Consider the following 18278-nt stretch of genomic DNA (forward strand, 5'->3'; position numbering starts at 1 on the left):
CTAAAAAGCCCAAGTAGCTTCCCTAGATAATCCCCCTGCCTCACCTGCAGCTTTCTGGGGGCTTAAATCCTCAAGGGACAACCAAACCCCAAGTATTTAGCCAACACTGTAACAGGGATTGCTATTAAACACCAATTTTAATCTGCTTTTGTCCCAGCAACAGAACCACAGCTATTAAGTAACCGAAGGTTCTAACTTCTCTTCCTTGTACACAGTAAAAATTCTGTTTCAGGCAACAATGTTTTGGCAGTTTCCCAATTCCTGAAATCTCTAGCAACTGTATCCATCGTCCCTGGCCCCTATCAGCCTTCTTCTCGGTACAGCAAGTGGACTCTTCTCATCACTGCCCCTTTGGGAATCTACACAAAGAAACTCCTCACCTGGGCTTCATTGAAGTCTTCGAGAATATAGCCAGCTCCTGCTCGAAGCTGGGATTCTGTGTATTGCTTGTTGAAAGGAGGAATTTCTAAAAATTCTATTAAAGAGATATAACCAAGATAATAGTTACTACCAGCTGCTTTTTTATTTGCTACTTTATGCCTGCTTCTTACTGCCCCCTTTTCTACTCCCCAGCTATCTCCACAGCACTGTATCCCAAAGATGCAGGTGAAGGGCTTCCCCATGGGTCAGAAAGAGATCTGTCTTGAGGCCTATAAAATGCTGCCAAAAGAAGGGAAAGAGCAGGAGGGGTGGGGTAAGATGAGAAATGGAGGCAGGTCCTACACCTGAAAACATCAAAGGTTTCTATACTAAGAATGAGTCATGGGACTGTGCACAGGGATGGACACGCACCCACTTCCCACAGTGCTGTACTCCAACTTGAGTAACCTTTACCATCAGGAAGTTCCTCCTTATGTCTACCCTAAATCTCTCCTTCTGCAAACTAAGCCTATTTCCTCTAATTCTGCCTTCTCTGGAGATGAAGAATGACTGATTAGCACTTTTTATAATAAAGCCTTCAAATTTCATCAGCATTTTACCCCCTTATACACTAAATCTTTGATAAACCAAAATGCTCAAAGAAAACAGGGTTTCTAAAATTTAACTAAAGTGAAGTTTAGCCAGAAAATCCTGATTCAACCTTTTACTGAAAACTATCTCCCTTTGATGGTCTTGAAGTACCTCAGGACACTGAACATCAATGACTGCTCTATAGTCTTTTTTTTTTGGCGGTACGCGGGCCTCTCACTGTTGTGGCCTCTCCCGTTGCGGAGCACAGGCTCCGGAAGCGCAGGCTCAGCGGCCATGGCTCACAGGCCCAGCCGCTCCGTGGCATGTGGGATCTTCCCGGACCGGGGCACAAACCCATGTCCCCTGCATCGGCAGGCGGACTCTCAACCACTGCGCCACCAGGGAAGCCCTGCTCTATAATCTTGAGGGTGAAGTAGAAGTTATGAGAGATGAGGCTGAAGCTATAATGACCCTAGGCAATTAGAAATTGCTTCTTTTGACCAATATCTAATTTGAGCTTGTTTTCTCGTCATCTGCTCCTCTTATATAAATAACACATTAAAAAATATATTTTATTTAATTAGGAAATTGTAGAAATTAAGCTCTATTGAACTTATCACCAATAAAAAACCCAACCAAATGTATAAAAGTTCAGTGACAAGACCACTCCCTTCCCCCTGATACCCGTAGTAAAACCTGCTGGAGCAGACCCCCTGAGGAGGCTGCCCAGCCCCCTGCTCTCTGGTGCCCTCCCTGCTGCTGGTGCTGCTCAGGCAGTGTTGATGCCCCAAACTCAGGCCTCTGTTTAGGTCTGACTGGCCAGCCTATTCACTTTTATTGCTCTTTTCTTGAAAATGAAAACTCAAAATGAAACTGGAAACTCTAAAGGGTTATAAGAAACTCAGAATACAGCAAGACTATTTCTGTTTTGCCGTGGCATCCTCGACCCATATCAATATATCATGCCACAATGTTCAGTTCCAGCACTCTGCTGCTGAGTCACTGCCAAGGGCCCGCACAGCTCTTTATTTGTCTCAAGACTTCTATTTCATGTCTAACTTAATCCAGGACTGTTTCTAGTCCCAACCTGTTTAGATTTTAATCCCCATCTATATTTCCTGCATTTGTGTAATCAAATATTACCCTGTCTAGGCAGTCCCTTTCTCTAATTTTTCTCAGTTAGTTTGGATTTCATTTACTTTTGACTTCATGAATGGCCCTGCCAACCAGAGGCTAAAATGAACAGGTTTTTAATTCCATCATCTAAAGGATGAAGGTACTAAAACCTAACTCTGGAGTCCATCCCTGTGGCTGATGGGTCCCTGATGGTGTGCCACCTGACGAGACTAGGTGCCATATTCTTAACTCGTTACTAAATATGTCTCACAAGACTGATTCAAATATTTTACTGAGCTCCTGATCCAAATAAAAGAGATTCCCATTTATCTGGAAGATATACCACATAGTTTCTTAAAAACTGTAATTCTGTGGAGGACCATTCTAATACAAACATCTCGGGCTTCTTGAGATAGACGAACCTTTAAACATTCTCATATATCAAAAATATCAAAGGATTTTGGTACTGTTGGGGCAATGTCTAAGGATGAAGGAGCAACATAAAGCAGACATATTCACCATAACCACACTTTCTATAAGAAACATGGAGATCCCTCTAAAAAACTGTCCAAATTCCTCCTCATTTAGACAAAACCTACCTCCCCTCACACATGGTTACAAGAATGGGATTAAAAACGTGATATATCTGCAAAGGGGAATGGAGGGAATTCTCAGGTTTATTAAATCTCACACAGGCTCACAGATTTTGAAGGAATCTGACAGTTTGCATCTCATACCAAAGCTAGCTTTCTTAGGCATGTGGTACCAATCAACAAATAAAACATCTATAGAGCTGCTTTGTGAAGTCCTGGTCTAGGAAAGGGCTAGGAGTGTGTTGAAGAATAAAGACTAGAGTCCATCAATATTGTGAAAGCAAAACCAGACCACGAAAACTGTTTTGATACCATGACACACCTCGTCACAGAAACCTCAAGGGACTCCCAATCCCTTATGATCAAAGTCAAACTACATTCTTGGCTAAGAAACTCCTCACACACCTCATTTCCCACTGTACCTATCTGAATTCTGTCTGACAAACTAGGCCTGATCCACACTTAATCTTGAAACCCCCCCACTCTACACCCGCTCCCACACCCTAAAGCCTCAATACTCACGACTGTTTGTGCACCTTCCAGATAGTATAAAGCTCAACTGCAACTCCCTGACCACCCTTCCCACGTCCCTGAACAGATCTCCACATAGCTGTAGCTGGTGAGATATAGCTTTGGTTAATTAAGAAAATCAGGGGCTCCCCTGGTGGTGCAGTGGTTAAGAATCCGCCTGCCAATGCAGGGGACACGGGTTTGAGCCCTGGTCCGGGAAGATTCCCACATGCCGCGGAGCAACTGAGCCCGTGTGCCACAACTACCGAGCCTGCACTCTAGAGCCCGCGAGCCACAACTACGGAGCCCGTGTGCCGCAACTACTGAAGCCCGTACGCCTAGAGCCCATGCTCCGCAACAAGAGAAGCCACCACAATGAGAAGCCCGTGCACCGCAAAGAGTGGCCCCCCTCTCCCCAACTTGAGAAAAGCCCGCGTGCAGCAATGAAGACCCAACACAGCCAAAAGTAAAATAAATAATAAAATAAATAAATTTAAAAGAAAATCATCCACATACCTGAAGCGCCAACCATCACAGATCTGCAGCTGGTGCTATTTTCTGATAACGATGTTCCCTGATTCGATTCCCTCTTGCAAGACTCAGCATTAGTCAGAACTCTAACTTGTAGAACATCATTCCACTTGGACTGTTAGTCTTTGCAGACACATTTGGGTACTGCACTGCTGTCAGTCACTTATATTGCAATGTATATTTGTACCTGCCCAGTTTTCTCTCCTAGATCACACACTCTTTAGACATGTCAAATAATTTCTACCTCTCCCCATTGCAGTCTACTCAAACCCTGAGTAACAGACAACATAGAAATGTGTAGGTTTAGTTTAAGGTTGAAACACAAGAGTTGAAAAGGCCCAGAGGCTCTTTCTCTGAAATCACCCTGGGACACTGGGTACCTCACATTCCCAGTCTTACACACAAACCTCAAGAGAATGAACTTCACTCTAGCCCCTAGAACACAAATGGGAAGGATGGCAGGGCATTCAGAAACCTGACTGACATGGATGATTTGATTGTAGTAGGTAAAGTGAACCTTGGGTTCTAAGTCCCAAGTCTACCATTATCGTGGATAAAAAGCAATTATTTGACCTCTCCAAGCTTGTTTCCGCGTCTATAAAATGGGTAACATCTATCTCCTGTCTGCCTCACAGGATTGTTTTGAGGAACTGATCACTAAAAGGAATTCTGTGAGAACAGTCTATAAACCAAGAAGCAGGGTTAAATTTTCCCTGACCGTGATTCCAGTTGCCACTTGCTCTTCCTCCTCTACAGATGGTTCATAAAGTGAATGGAAAGGAAGGAAGTACACGTGTTAGAGCCCTCAGGGCTTCTTAGGGTCTTACCCTCCTCTTCCTCACTGCTTCCTGTAGGACCATCTGGCAATTTGGAGCGGCTAGCCAACTTGTCACTTGTTGTGGCCATGGTGAGGAGAAAGGCATAGCCCAGAAACAAGGTCTTGTTGAGGGGCAGAGGCCCTCTCTGCTCTTCCAGGGCAGAGGGTTCACCCATGTTGTCTCCACTCTCACAGGGGCTCACAAACTCTCCTGCCCCCACTGCACCTGCGAAGGACAGAGGCACAGGGTACAGACCATTCCTGGGCACGATGGGATGTGCAGGCAGTGTCCTGATGAACTTCTTTGAGCTATAAACCAAAGACCAATCCTATGGCCAACAACCTAGGAACAAGTTTGCAGTGCAGAGAAGTTCTATGTATTTAAGTTTTACAGTCATGACAATGTATACATTATTTTCATAAGTGAAAATCAACTAGTATTGTTTTTATACAGCCAAACCAAATACTTCTGAGGTCATCTGCAGAAAAGGTGATTCTAATACAAAGATAAAGTAAAAGTGAAACATGTTTGGAAATCTTCAGCCCACTTCCTCTGCCCAGTGCCCTGATTTCCCCAGGATATGTGATATCTTGAAGCAGCCTTTGAAAAAGTGGGTTCACCAAGAAATGTCCCCAGCAGATACTCCCACCCTATCCCTGACCCTCACCAGAACAGTGCACAGAACTTTGTAATAAAGTGTTTTTACGTGTTGATGGAACAATATCAAAACAGCCTGCTTCAACTGCCCCAGTTTTCAACACCTGGGAGTAGGTAAGTGAATCACCCGTGCTCGGAGTGCCCCAATAAATCCTCGAGAAGAAAACAAATACCTGACTTGGAGAAGCTGAATCGCAGGCTCATTATAGGAGGCTCATTAGGAGGCTAAGATGACAGACAGGTCATGCCTCCCTAAAATAAAACCAGCAGCAGGAGAACAGTCTGATGTAGCATGTATAAGCCTGGGCTTCAAAATCAGACTGCCTGAGTCTGAATTCTGGATTACCGTGTCACCTTGGGAAAGTTAGCCAACTTTTCTGTGCCTCAGATTCTTCAACTATAAAGTGAATTCTAGCACCTATACCTCATAGGGATTATATGAGGTAGTATGTATGACGCACTTAATTCCATGCCTCACATACCCTGAAACACAGCAGAGGTGTTAGATAGATATGGAGATGACACAACTCAAATACACAGGAAACAAAAGCAGCTCTGGTGCCAGGACGATGTAACAACCAATGAACTTCTCAGAAAGCACCCTTGGGGCAGACTCTGAGGACTTTACCTCTGTGTCTCCAGAAGCCACAGTGGCTGGGCCTGGGTCACAGCAGAGACCCAGTAAACAATAAATGGATTGAACTCCTCTATTAATATGACTTGAGGGACTAGAAAGGGGTTATTTGGGGGTAGGTAGGGAGAGGCGAGATACAAGCCAAGGTACTGGCTTTCAATAGGACATCCGGGAAAGCCAAAGGGCCCTGAGCACAAGGGAGAAGGGAGCAGAGCTTCTGGACGGAGATGGTGCCAGGAAAAGGAAGAGGTCTACGAAAAATTTCACCTATTTTGAATCTGCTCAAATGCATTACATTTCCTCTCTCTCCTAGAACCAACACAGGGGTCAGCGGATGTTGCCAATCAAGACCCGGCTTCCTATCTACCCAACTGGACTCTGCTGGGAGATGGAGGTTTGTGCAGGACTCCAGCTGTGTAACCGGGACGGAGGAGCCATTGCATGTATCAGGCTCCGTCTCTCCAGCAGCTGACCCTGCATTTGCTGTGGTCTGAGGGAGAATGAGGCAAAAGGGAGCACTCACCAGGTTTCACAGTGGCAGATTTCCGGCCTCGCTTGGCAGGGGACCGTTCCTCCTCAGAAGTGGTAAGTTTTCTTTTGCCTGAGGGAACTCCGGTGGAGGCACGAGGGCTTTCTGTGATCTTTCGGGTAGGGGTTGTACTGCTGCTGCTGGAGGCAGTGGGGGTGGTGGGGGAGCTGATGTTACTTCGCCGCTTCCGTTTCCCTTCCACCAAATTGTCTATGGGAGGATAAGCCGCAGGTGAGTCAACTCCCATGGTCTGAGGCCCTGAACGCCAAGAAGCTGGGCACAGCCTGATTCAGAGACCGCCACACCCTTTCCCCCACCTCCCATGGGGGCAGGAAGCCTCTTTTAAGGCCACCATATTTTCTGTTTCAGTCTCTGCCATGACTAAAATGTGCTGGGTCCCTTATAGAACTGGGGAGGCCAAAAAAAATCTGAGGACTTACTATTTGGTCTCGGCGAGAAAACAGAGCTATGAAGTGGCTCCAAGAAAACTGGCTCATTACCATCTCATAAACGACCAAGGAATGGTAAGATTCAGGGAAGCATTACTGATTGCTCTACAAACCACTCCTCCTACCACAAGCAGGCCAGGGTCCAGAGGCAGTTAGCTGTTCAGGAAGCAGAGGTCTTACCTAAGCTGATATCTGCTGCCTTGGTGAGGGGCGTCACTGCCTCATATGGGCCTAGGCCGTACTGCTCTCTCAGTCTGTTTCCTTGCTCCAAGGACAAGATGACAGCCATTCGCTTATACCACTTCCTTTGGCCTTCTTTTTCAATGCTGTAGTACAGCTCTCCAGACTCCTTCCTATGCCCTTTCACCACTCCTGGGTAGGAAAAACATAAAAGCAGCTTGCTGTTTAGGCTGTTCAGCATCCACTCAGAGCAGGCCTGAGTCAGGGAATTAGAGGAGGTACAACAGAGGACTGCAGTTAGGGCTGAACAGAACCCCGGCTGTCAATCCCAGACACCGCACCACTTAGGGTCCATGTAGACACCCAGGGACTGGACCGTGAAGCTTCTCAGCAGAAGGAGCCCTTTAGTTAAAAAATAAAGCTTCCTAAAGCCAGCCTTTGTGGGTTGTTAGCGGCTCAAATGGTTCTTGAAGTGAAACGGCATGTGGTTTGTTAAACAGTCCCATTACAACTTTACTAAACCTTTCCTTCTTGGTTTCTTTGGCGGTTGGGTGATAATTCTTGAGTTAAGTTGTAGATGAAAGATGACATCATTCAAAGAGAGAGAGCATGTGTCTGTGTAGCAAAATCAAAATAGAGATATAGAGCAGAGAAAGGAAAAAATTAAATCCTGCATCTCCTCCCTAATCTTCCCTCCTTATTATCTACCTTTCTGCTCTTGTTCTGATTCAGAACCTCAAGATAAGGCCTCTAGATTAGAAGGAACACGATGTGGGGTATAAAAGGAAACTGGGCTAGAATTTAGAAGACCTGAGCCTAGGCCTAATTCTGCTACCACCAAGCTGTGTGAACTTGGGCAAGACCCATTTCCAATCCTATAAAAAAGATACATATATAAATATAAACATAAATGCAACACACGTATGATATAAAAACAGGGCACTAATGTGAATACTTTTTCATTCCTATGAACAGAAGGGTTCATTTGTTCTCTCCCATTAGCCTGTGCTTAAATGAAGGGCTAAAGAAACCCAGAGCATGCACCAAGGGGGAAAAATGATAGAGGAGAAAGCAGGCCTTGGTTCTCTCCCTTACCTATGCCACAGAATCACTCTCTTTCCCCTTTGCTTGTTCATCTCCTGGCTTAAATCTCTAAATCAAAAAGACCCCTCAAGAGCACAAAGAGGCCCAAGGCCAACAATACACTTCACACTAATGACGAGCTACTAGAACTAGAAGCTGTCTAGTGTTAACATTAGCAGACAGCCTCAATAAATGGGACACAGAATCCCCTCCCCTGTATGCCATAATTCACTCAGGATAGAGAACTGCCTCTCTCTTAAGAGGGCCTAATGTGGACCTCCAAGAGAGGCTTTACACCAGAAAGAGGAACAAGTGCATTTGATACAAACTATGTAAGTCACAGGTCATAAAAGATCTCAATCCATGTGCTACTAACTGATGCTACATGGAGCTAAGTGTTATCCAGAACTAGAAGGTGAAGTGGCCCATATGACAATGAAATAAAGGGGCAAAGAGCAACTACTCAGGAGTCCAAATCACGAGAAAGTCTGAAGAGACTTCAATAGAGGCATTTTTGCCCATTATATATCAATCCTTGTTCCAAAAAACCCCCAGAAAAAGGATGTTTTTAAATGACAAACTCAATGCAAACATGTATTCCCAAATTACTTCACAGAAAAGAGGCAATATATTCAAAGAATGGGCACATGAAACAGTCATAACAGACAGAAATCTCTCACCATCACTGGTTTAAAAAAAAAAACCAGTAACTGTACCGATTTAAAAAAAAAAAAAAAAAAAAGGCACCATTTTTCCAAACCAGAGAGTAAGTGATGGGTGTGCAGACATACAAACACAGCACTAACAACCTCCTCCTAAGCAAAAATATCTCAATATATTTGCCACACTCAGCTACCTAAGGTTCCCATCAAGAAAGGCAGTAACTTTACAAGTCAGTGGTGAAAGAATAGAAAATGGAAAGGGAAAAACACTAACTTTACAATGGAGAAACTTGGCAACCACCACCTTCACCAATGATGAAGGTTAATATCAGCAGAGATGCCCTTTGGATGTCACATACTGCCCTCCCACATACTGCCCTCCCACATACAATGTGTTGAGAAAGACACTTCACTTCTGCAGCATTCCTTTCAAAAACCCATAACGCCAATCTAGAGAAAACATGAGACAAACCCAAACTGAAGGACATTCAAAAAACACCTGACCAGTACTCCTCAAAACCGTCAAGGTCATGAAAAACAAGAAAAGATTCAGAAATTGTTACAGATCAGAGAATAAAAGACACATGAGGGGGCTTCTCTGGTGGCACAGTGGCTAAGAATCCACCTGCCAATGCAGGGTACACGGGTTCCAGCCCTGGTCCGGGAAGATCCCACATGCTATGGAGCAACTAAACCCACGTGCCACAACTACTGAGCCTGTGTTCTAGAGCCCGCAAGCCACAACTACTGAGCCTGCGCTCTAGGGCCCGCGAGCCACAACTATTGAGCCCACGAGCCACAACTACTGAGCCCACGTGCCACTACTACTGAAGCCCACGCACCTAGAGCCCGCGGTCCACAACAAGAGAAGCCACCACAATGAGAAGCCCACTCACTGCAACAAAACGTAGTCCCCGCTCATTGCAACTAGAGAAAGGCCGCGTGCAGCAACGAAGACCCAACACAGCCAAAAATAAATAAATAAATAAATAAATTTTTTTTAAAAAAAGAAAATAAAAAGACACATGAGGACTAAATGCAATACAGTAATCCTGGATTGGATCCTGGGACAGAAAAACGACATGGAACAGCTGGTGAAATCCAAAAAAGTTGTGAATTTAGTTAATAGTAATGAGCCAAGGTAGTTTTCTTAGTTTTGACAAACACACCATGCTAACGTAAAATGTTAACAACAGGGAAACGGGAAAGCTGCGTGAGGGGTTCATGGGAACTCTATATACTATTAATACTCTGTACTTTGCAACTTTTCTGCATATATAAAATTTTTCAAAAATAAGAAGTTTATTCAAAAATAAATAAGCAATAAAGAAGAACAAAAAAGCCAGGGGTGAGAGTAACCAGTGCTAGGAATGAAATACGACTTTAGAGAACACAGAAAAGTACTCAGGCTGCAGTGAACGCTGTTGGTATTGGAGGATTGGAGAGGTGTTAAGAGAGGTCTTGCCTCTTTTATTACCTGCACTGAAATACTCATCCTCCGAAAGGGCTGTCACTTCTGTGTCCAGTGGGATGGGGTCACACAGCAGAATGTCTTTGCCCAACACATCACACTCATATCCATCATCAAAGAGCAATTTATACTTCCCAGCTCCAACATCTCGTGTGATTTTTCCAGAGTAAAAATAGCCATTGGATGACCACTTGGCTACAACACGGAGCCCTACAAAGCTGTTCCCTGGAGAGGAGGCATCTAAGCCATCAGAAGGGCCAGCAGCAGTCTGGAAAGGAATCTCTGGAGAGTCGCTTCGACGCAAAGCACCAGCACCCATGTCTGCTCGTCTGGTGGAGTCTGGCACGCGGGGCACAATACGGGTGAAGGATTTATCATCTGGCGACATGCTGGGTGAAATGTCCTCTATGCCCAAGGGGCCAGGCACAGCTGTTTCCCTAAAGAGAGATAAGAAAAAGGAGAAGGCAGTGAGAATAAGCAGAGAGCAGTACTTATCTACCAATTTTCCCACTCCTTTGTCCATGGGTCTCCAGCCCATTCTTTGCTAACCCATCACAGGCAGAAGCCTGGTGTCTCAGCAGCCTCACTCTGAACCCTGCCCACTCCCCAGTCAGTGTGGGCCCCTCTTCTCCCTCCTGACACCCCACATACTCTCTACTCCCCTCTCTTCTCTCTACTCCCTTTTTTTCTGAACAAGTCATAGACTAAGTGTATCTCACACTACCCGGGTACCTGGTTCCAGTGGTCCGAGAAGGCGGGCGGCCCCTTCGCCCGCGCCCACGAGGCGTGACGGGAGCCTTCCCTCCCTGTCTGATGCCAAGGCCCGCATCACCATCCTCCTCACACACTGGCGTCCCTGTCTGACTGACCCCTTTTCTAGGACTAGAGAATGAAGACAGGTTAGTCTGATAGCACCTGCTACTGGATCCTTTCTTCACAGTCTCCCCTTGGTCCTCAGACTACATGCCAGGCCAACACGTGCTGAGCCTCCAGGGCAGCAGGAAGCTGGTCCACACACCCACCACCCAATCAGCTGGGAGCAGGAGTACAGGGTAACAAGTAAAGGACATCCTTCTATGCAAGTCTACTCCCTCCTGACAAAGCTTCCTACTGCTGCCCTCAAAAACAGCACATCCATTTCTGCCCTGCCTTCTCTCGTACTTCAGGCTCTGGATACCTGTAGAGGAAAACAAAAAGCTAGGGAATGTGTCAAGTTGGGGCCGCTACCCCAAACTTTCTGTACTCCCAACCAAAACACTCATAGGCTGCAGAAAATGGGGGCTGGGGGACAGGAATATGTGCCAGCTTTCCCAAAGTCCCCTCACCTGTTTTCTACAGTTTCTCAGGAAGTATGCCTCCCAGAGGGCTCCACCCTACCTCCCATGCAAACCCAAAATAGAAGAGGAACGAAAGGGGAGGAAGAGGAGTTGATTTATCCTAGGAGGAGGATGTGGGGACTTCCCATTACTCCCCTTTTCCCATGATATTAAAACGTCAGCAACCCTGCCCCTGCTGTGGCTCTCTCTCTGGAGACCCTGTCTGCACCTCAGTTTTCCTGGGCCTCCTCGGGAGCTGGGCAAGGCAAAATCTGCGGGTTCTGTCCCACTGGTTTTCCCTTTGAGTGGTCCGGCTCCTCTCCCTGAGCTGCCACTGCTGTGCATGGCTGAGAGACTTGTCCCACTTGACGTGCGGTGTAAGCTGGATGCCTTGGAGGAGAAGGAGCTGATATCCCCCAGGTCACCTGAAGAGCCCCCAGTCTGTGAAGGGGAAACTTCAGTTTCACACTCCTGACACTCTACAACTGGCTCTTCAGTCTCCTGCAAGGAAGAAATGGATACAAGAGAGCTTAAAAAAGCCACAATAACATAATGCTCATGTGATAGTTGGAAAATCCTAAATGGCAAGAAATTTCAATTCAGAAAGGTGGGAATTAGGAGGGAACTTCCTGGAGTAATGGAAATGTTCTATATCTTGCTTTGACTACTGATTACATATAACTGTCAAAGTCACTGAACTGAACATTTAAGACCTGTGCATTCTACAGGGAATACATATCTCCATAAAAAATAAAATGAAGGTGATACTAGATCAGAAGAAAGAGACCTCTATCCTGAGCTAAGTTAAATTATCTTTTTACTGGACAAGTTCACAACCTTTGGCTGCTGAGAACCCAGCAAGGATTCCAACCCAGAGGACACAGGTAATTCCCTGTCTAACAGAAGAAAGGTAAGGAAGTAGGTAGGTTAGAGGAAGAAGTGGTCAGGAGCCCTTCTGGGTACATGATTATAGCAGTGGGTAGCCTTACATGTTTTTTGAAATTAGATATTTTCTATTACCTTTCAATATGTGATCAAGGAAATTAAAAATTATAGGCAAAAACAGCTATATAATGGTATCACTGTTTACCAAAATGAAAACCAAAAAGGCAATAATCAAAATATATGAATTTCCGGTATCTACAGAGGACAGTAATATCAAACTGACTTTATCTCACTCACATGCCTACTTTGATGGATTGGTAGTGGTTGCCTGGAGCTCAGTTTTAAGCAGCCACTAAGGCTAATTCCCAGGTTTAGTGAGGAAAGGTTCTAGGACCAATCAGCAATGTCCTCTATGGGCACAGGATTGAGAAATTACAGCACAGGTGCTGCACATTTGCTTTCCTACTCTAGCCTGTTCATGCCTTATTGTGCTAATTATCAGAGAAAATATGGAGAAGTATAAGACAGACTCTTCCCTCAAAGAGTTTACAATCTCTCTGGGAGACAGTATGCAATGCACACATGTTTAAATAATGCTATAAGATGATTAAATGATTATTTTTGACCACTCCCTTCTTGAAAATCTCTTCTCCTCTAAAATCTATAAAGTCACTTTTTCTTCCTTTCATTCTACCTCTTTAGCTACTTCTATTTGTACTTGTTTTCTGGTTCCTCCTTCTCTGCCTATTCCTTCTAAATTAGTATTTCCCAGGACCCTTCTCATTCCTTCCCTCACTCTCCCATGATTCCTCTGGCCAGTCTTACCTGACTATTCCGGCCTGTCTACCAACAATACAATGATGACTCAGCTCCAAATTCACGGATGCGAATGCCTACTAAACTCTTCCCCTTGTATGTACTAGGGACACCTGCAGTTTAACCGATCCAAAACTCAATCTGTCATCTTCTCTTCATTTCCTTGCCTTCAATGAATGAATCCTGGACCTCCCCAGTGTAACTCATATCCCCTGCAGCTCTCTGTAGCATGGGCTGGTTTTTCTCAACCAAACCTCAATTCAAGAGTTTGGAGATGAGAGGCCTCCTTGCTCCCCACTGCCATTAACAGATCATTTCTAACTCCCCACTTCTTGCTCCTACCAAATCATTATTTGCCATTCTGTTAAACTCTCTTCTTCCCTCATTGTTACTCACCAACATTCTATCAATTACTGACTCTTCATGCATGAACACCTTACACTCCTGGTTCACAGCCTCCCTTCCACTGTCATTTTCCGAGGCTAACATCCATCAGATGACCCATCCAGCAACAATCTTTCCTGATCTAATTACCACCATTAACCTTTTCCTCTACTCTACCTCAGCCATCTGCTACTACCAGGGTCACTACCAGAAGCTGCACCACCTCCAGAAATCTCACCATTCTCCAGTTACCATCTCCTATCATCCAACTTGCCTTCTTTAGCATAATCTGCCAAGGCCACTTGACTAAAGCAGGTGTTGTGAGCTCAGAACTTAAGTCAACTCCTTCTCTTGGACACGGCAAATGAGCAGGGGCAAGACCAGCCTAGAGGGCTGGGACTCCAGGCTATGTCTCAGTTGGAGAGTAGGCCCAAAGAACAGTAGCTAACTATACCTGCCTTTGCAACTGTTCAAAAGTTGAGCCCTTGCTCTTATAATGACTTGGGCCCAGGCTCCAAGGTGGCCTCATGATCTTTTTAATGTATTTGCTTATTTTTTTCCTGTGCGTCCTTCCTACTAGACTACAGAGGCCACATTAAGACAGAGTAGTGACCATCTTCTTTCCTGGATTTATCCTCAAAATAGCACAGTGCCTGCCACAAAAGAGGTCCTCAGTAAATATTTACTGCATGAAGGATCTTCTCTCTCAAACCAGTGTCCTATTTATATTCTCTTCAGTAAATGGTACCACCATCTATCTGCCCAGGCAAAAAACCCAGGCATCATATATGATTCCTCCCTCTCCCACAATCCCCACATGTAGGAATTCACCAAAGTCTATCAATTTCACCTTCTATATATGTATTTTTTTACATCTATTTCCCTCCTCTCAATCCCCACTACCACTGTCCTAATTTGACACTCATTGCCTCTTGTCTGAACTATGCCTCTAACCTCTCCCATTCCAATCAATTGTTACACTGCTGCCAATTGGACCTTTCCAACATGCAAATCTGAGCATGTCATCCCTTTCCCCCAAATTCTTTAAAGGCTTTCCATCACACAGAAGATAAAAATCTAAACTCTCTTCTATGATATACAAAGCCTTATGCTCTGGGCCCCTACCAACCTCAAGAGCACCCTCTCTCACAATTCCCTACCCTACCGTCCTTGTCACATTCTAAATATTCATTAAGCATGCCATGCTGTCTACATATTTACAAACCTTTTCATTCTGCCTGCAGCGTCCTTCTCCCCTGCCCTTCAATCTCATCTGCCGCACTTTGAGCACTACGTCTTCTGTGAGGCCTTTTAGTCACCTTCAGGTAAGCTAGCAGGCTCTGGCCCCTCTTTCTAACACATCTTTCCATACCTCTACTACAGCAACCACAAGTTCTGGATTTGTTGCATGTCAAGTGTAAATAAGCTCCTAAGAGAACAGAGACCCTGTCTTTTTATCTTCTTAGTCTCAGTGCCCGCCATAGTACTAGGAACACAGCAAAAAAGAAGCTGCTGGTAAATAAATGAATAAAATTTTTAAAATACGATAAACAAAGGCTACAAGAGATGAGGGAAGGAAAGTTCCCAGAATCCTCTGACGTCAACCTGTCCACCTTCACACCTCTACACATCTTTGGGCTGCCCACCAAGTGTACTGTTCCCACATGTGTGCTCTTTACTTTCTGCCTCTGTGCCTTTGCTCACCAAGCCTTCTTTCTATATAGAACACCCTTTCCCTGTATCTCCCAATATCTAAAAGCTTCAGTGTCCAACTCAAGTACTTTCCGGCCCTCACCCAGAAAGGCTTTATCAAAATTCTCTTCAGACACGTTTCCTCCTCTTCTGAACTACTACACACACCTTCCGTTTGACACACATCCCTTTCACTCTTAAGAGACAGCACAGTGTAGTAGTTAGGAATGCAGGCTGTGGAATTAGACTGCCTGGGATGAATTCTAGTTCCTCTGTTTATTAGCTTTGTAGCATTAAGCAAGTGATTTTAACTTGCTATGTCAGTTTCTTGAGTGCAAAATGGGAATAACAATATCCATCTCACAGCTTAGTTGTGAGAATTAAATGAGTTAAATCACGTAAAAGTCCTTAGAATAGTGCCTGGCAGAAATAGAGACACAGATGTAAAGAACAAACGTACGGACACCAAGGGAGGAAGGTGGTGGGGTGGTGGGGTGTGATGAATTGGGAGATTGGGATTGACATGTATACACTAATATGTATAAAATAGATAACTAATAAGAAACTGCTGTGTAAAAAATAAATAAAATTTTAAAATTTAAAAAAAGAGTGCCTGGCATATAGCTAGTGCTCAATAAACGTTAGTTGCTATTACTATTTTATTTAATTATGGCAAGTGTTTCCCAAGCTATGTAACATAGGTGTATAATACACATTACTTTAAAAAATGCTGGGCTTCCCTGGTGGCGCAGTGGTTGAGAGTCCGCCTGCCGATGCAGGGAACACGGGTTCGTGCCCCGGTCTGGGAAGATCCCACATGCCGCGGAGCAGCTGGGCCCGTAAGCCATGGCCACTGAGCCTGCGCATCTGGAGCCTGTGCTCCGCAAAGGGTGAGGTCACAACAGTGAGAGGCCCGCGTAACGCAAAAAAAAAAAAGTTCAATAGTCAAATAAATTTAGGAAATGCTGTGTTACATAATAAAATAGATTTTTAAAAATATTTATTCATTTACTTTGGCTGCGCCGGTTCTTAGTTGTGGAGTCTCTGTTGTGGTGTGCGGGATCTTTTAGTTGTAGCATGCAGGCTCATAGTTGTGGCATGCATGCAGGATCTAGCTCCCTGACCAGGAATTGAACCTGGGCCCCTGCATTAGGAGCACCGAGTCTTACCCACTGGACCACCAGGGAAGTCCCAAAATAGATATCTTTACTGGAGGGCTTCTTAGACCCTTTAATGTAATATGCACTGTGAATCTCCATGGTGGGGGAGGGGGCAGTTACAGCACTAGGTGTTTTCTCAAATTTAATATTTATGACCATGGAACTTTGTTTTCCCTCTCAGAGTATCTAGCAGGCCTGCTGTTTCCAAAAATATACTTTAGAAAGCACCATAAAAAATATTAAATAAAGTAATATGTTTAACACTTAAAACTAGTACCTGGCACATAGTTCAGTGTAGACTACAACAGTTACAAAAACTTTTCATGAAAGCAAATTTTTTCTATAAAGCTGCTAAGCTCACAATTTTTCCAAAATAGTAATAACACTGAAAAAAATTTCATAAACTAAAACTGAAGGTAAACCAACATTTAAAAAGAAATATTTCTGGAACTTAGTGTATAATAAATAAAGAATTGGGAACTCCCTGGCGGTCCAGTTGTTAGGACTCCATGCTTTCACTGCCGAGGGCCCAAGTTCAATTCCTAGTCAGAGAACTAATATCCTGCAAGCTGCACAGCATGGCCAAAAAAAAAAGACAATTTCTCAAACTAATATAAAATCCTTTCTGACATGAGGGCCACAATGGCCCAATAATGAACAATAGCAATAATATGTTCCACTTAAAACTATATACCAGTTTTGGACTTCCCAGGTGGCACAGTGGTTTAGAATCCACCTGCCAATGCAGCGGACACGGGTTCGAGCCCTGGTCCGGGAAGATACCACATGCCGCAGGGCAACTAAGCCCGTGCGCCACAACTACTGAGCCTATACTCTAGAGACCGCACGCCACAACAAGAGAAGCTACTACAATGAGAAGTCCGCGCACCGCAATGAAGAGTAGCCCCGCTCACCGCGACTAGAGAAAGCCTGCTCGCCGCAACTAGAGAAAAGCCCGCACGTAACAACAAAGACCCAACACAGGCAAATAAATAAATAAATTTATTTTTAAAATTTCAAAAAAAATAAATAAAACTATACACCAGTTTAATTCTCCCTGAGCACAACCTCCTATATGGCTAGCTGGCAGAATTAAAGAAAAGTGCTTGACTAAGGAATAGAATAGCTATGCCTCTTATCAATTACTAAAATGGTTCCCAGATATTAACATATATACCAAGAAAAAAGTGCCAGATCTTTAATTCTAGAAAATCTCTCTAACCTCAGCAAGTATTAGATCTAAACAAAGTCAGCATACAACGTTGTACACTATAACAGTCAATAAACACCAATATTATGCTGACACTGGGAATGAGTCCATAATGAATCCTACTAAGAAATAAAGGTTCATCTCCAGGACTTCCCTGGTGGCGCAGTGGTTAAGAATCTGCCTGCCAATTCAGGGGACATGGGTTCGAGCCCTGGTCTAGGAAGACCTCACATATTGTGGAGCAACTAAGCCTGTGCGTCACAACTACTGAAGCCCACGAGCCCTAGAGCCCACGCACCACAACTACTGAGCCCGAGTGCTGCAACTACTGAAGCCCGTGCGCCTAGAGCCTGTGCTCCATCACAAGAGAAGCCACCGCAATGAGAAGCCCACACTGAAGAGTAGCCCCCGCAGCAACAAAGACCCAACGCAGCCAAAAAAATAAATTAAATAATTTTTTAAAAAAAGGTACATCTCCTACTAACAGGTTCATAACCACACACAAATGGAAACTAAGACCAATGAGTAAAAAATGGTAACACGTGAGAAAACAGTGGGAAACGATGAGAAAATACATGCAGCTAAGCAGGGAGTTCTACACTTCATTAGTTTCCACGGATTAAAAATAACA

The 18278-nt window shown here is 44.5% G+C and overlaps 1 protein-coding gene and 1 non-coding gene across 4 annotated transcripts in view; both read right to left on the reverse strand.

The window, feature by feature from the left end:
- TP53BP1 (tumor protein p53 binding protein 1) overlaps nt 1–18278 on the reverse strand; it is a 65609-nt gene that overhangs the window by 1748 nt on the left and 45583 nt on the right. The window contains exons 18-24 of one of the 3 annotated variants that reach the window (XM_065870915.1): nt 11730–12001; nt 10917–11066; nt 10191–10621; nt 6969–7160; nt 6334–6549; nt 4529–4744; nt 381–475 (exon numbers count right to left, since the gene is read on the reverse strand). In XM_065870915.1, coding sequence (XP_065726987.1) covers nt 381–475; nt 4529–4744; nt 6334–6549; nt 6969–7160; nt 10191–10621; nt 10917–11066; nt 11730–12001 — 1572 coding nt within the window. The remainder of the gene's footprint in view (nt 1–380; nt 476–4528; nt 4745–6333; nt 6550–6968; nt 7161–10190; nt 10622–10916; nt 11067–11729; nt 12002–18278) is intronic. The other 2 variants (XM_065870916.1, XM_065870917.1) reach the window with 2 other exon arrangements.
- Nucleotides 16393–16464, reverse strand: TRNAR-CCU (transfer RNA arginine (anticodon CCU)). The gene has a single exon. It is a non-coding gene; the product is annotated as a tRNA-Arg (tRNA).

This window comes from Phocoena phocoena, chromosome 2 (genome assembly GCF_963924675.1).
Source record: "Phocoena phocoena chromosome 2, mPhoPho1.1, whole genome shotgun sequence".
Classification (NCBI taxonomy): domain Eukaryota; kingdom Metazoa; phylum Chordata; class Mammalia; order Artiodactyla; family Phocoenidae; genus Phocoena; species Phocoena phocoena.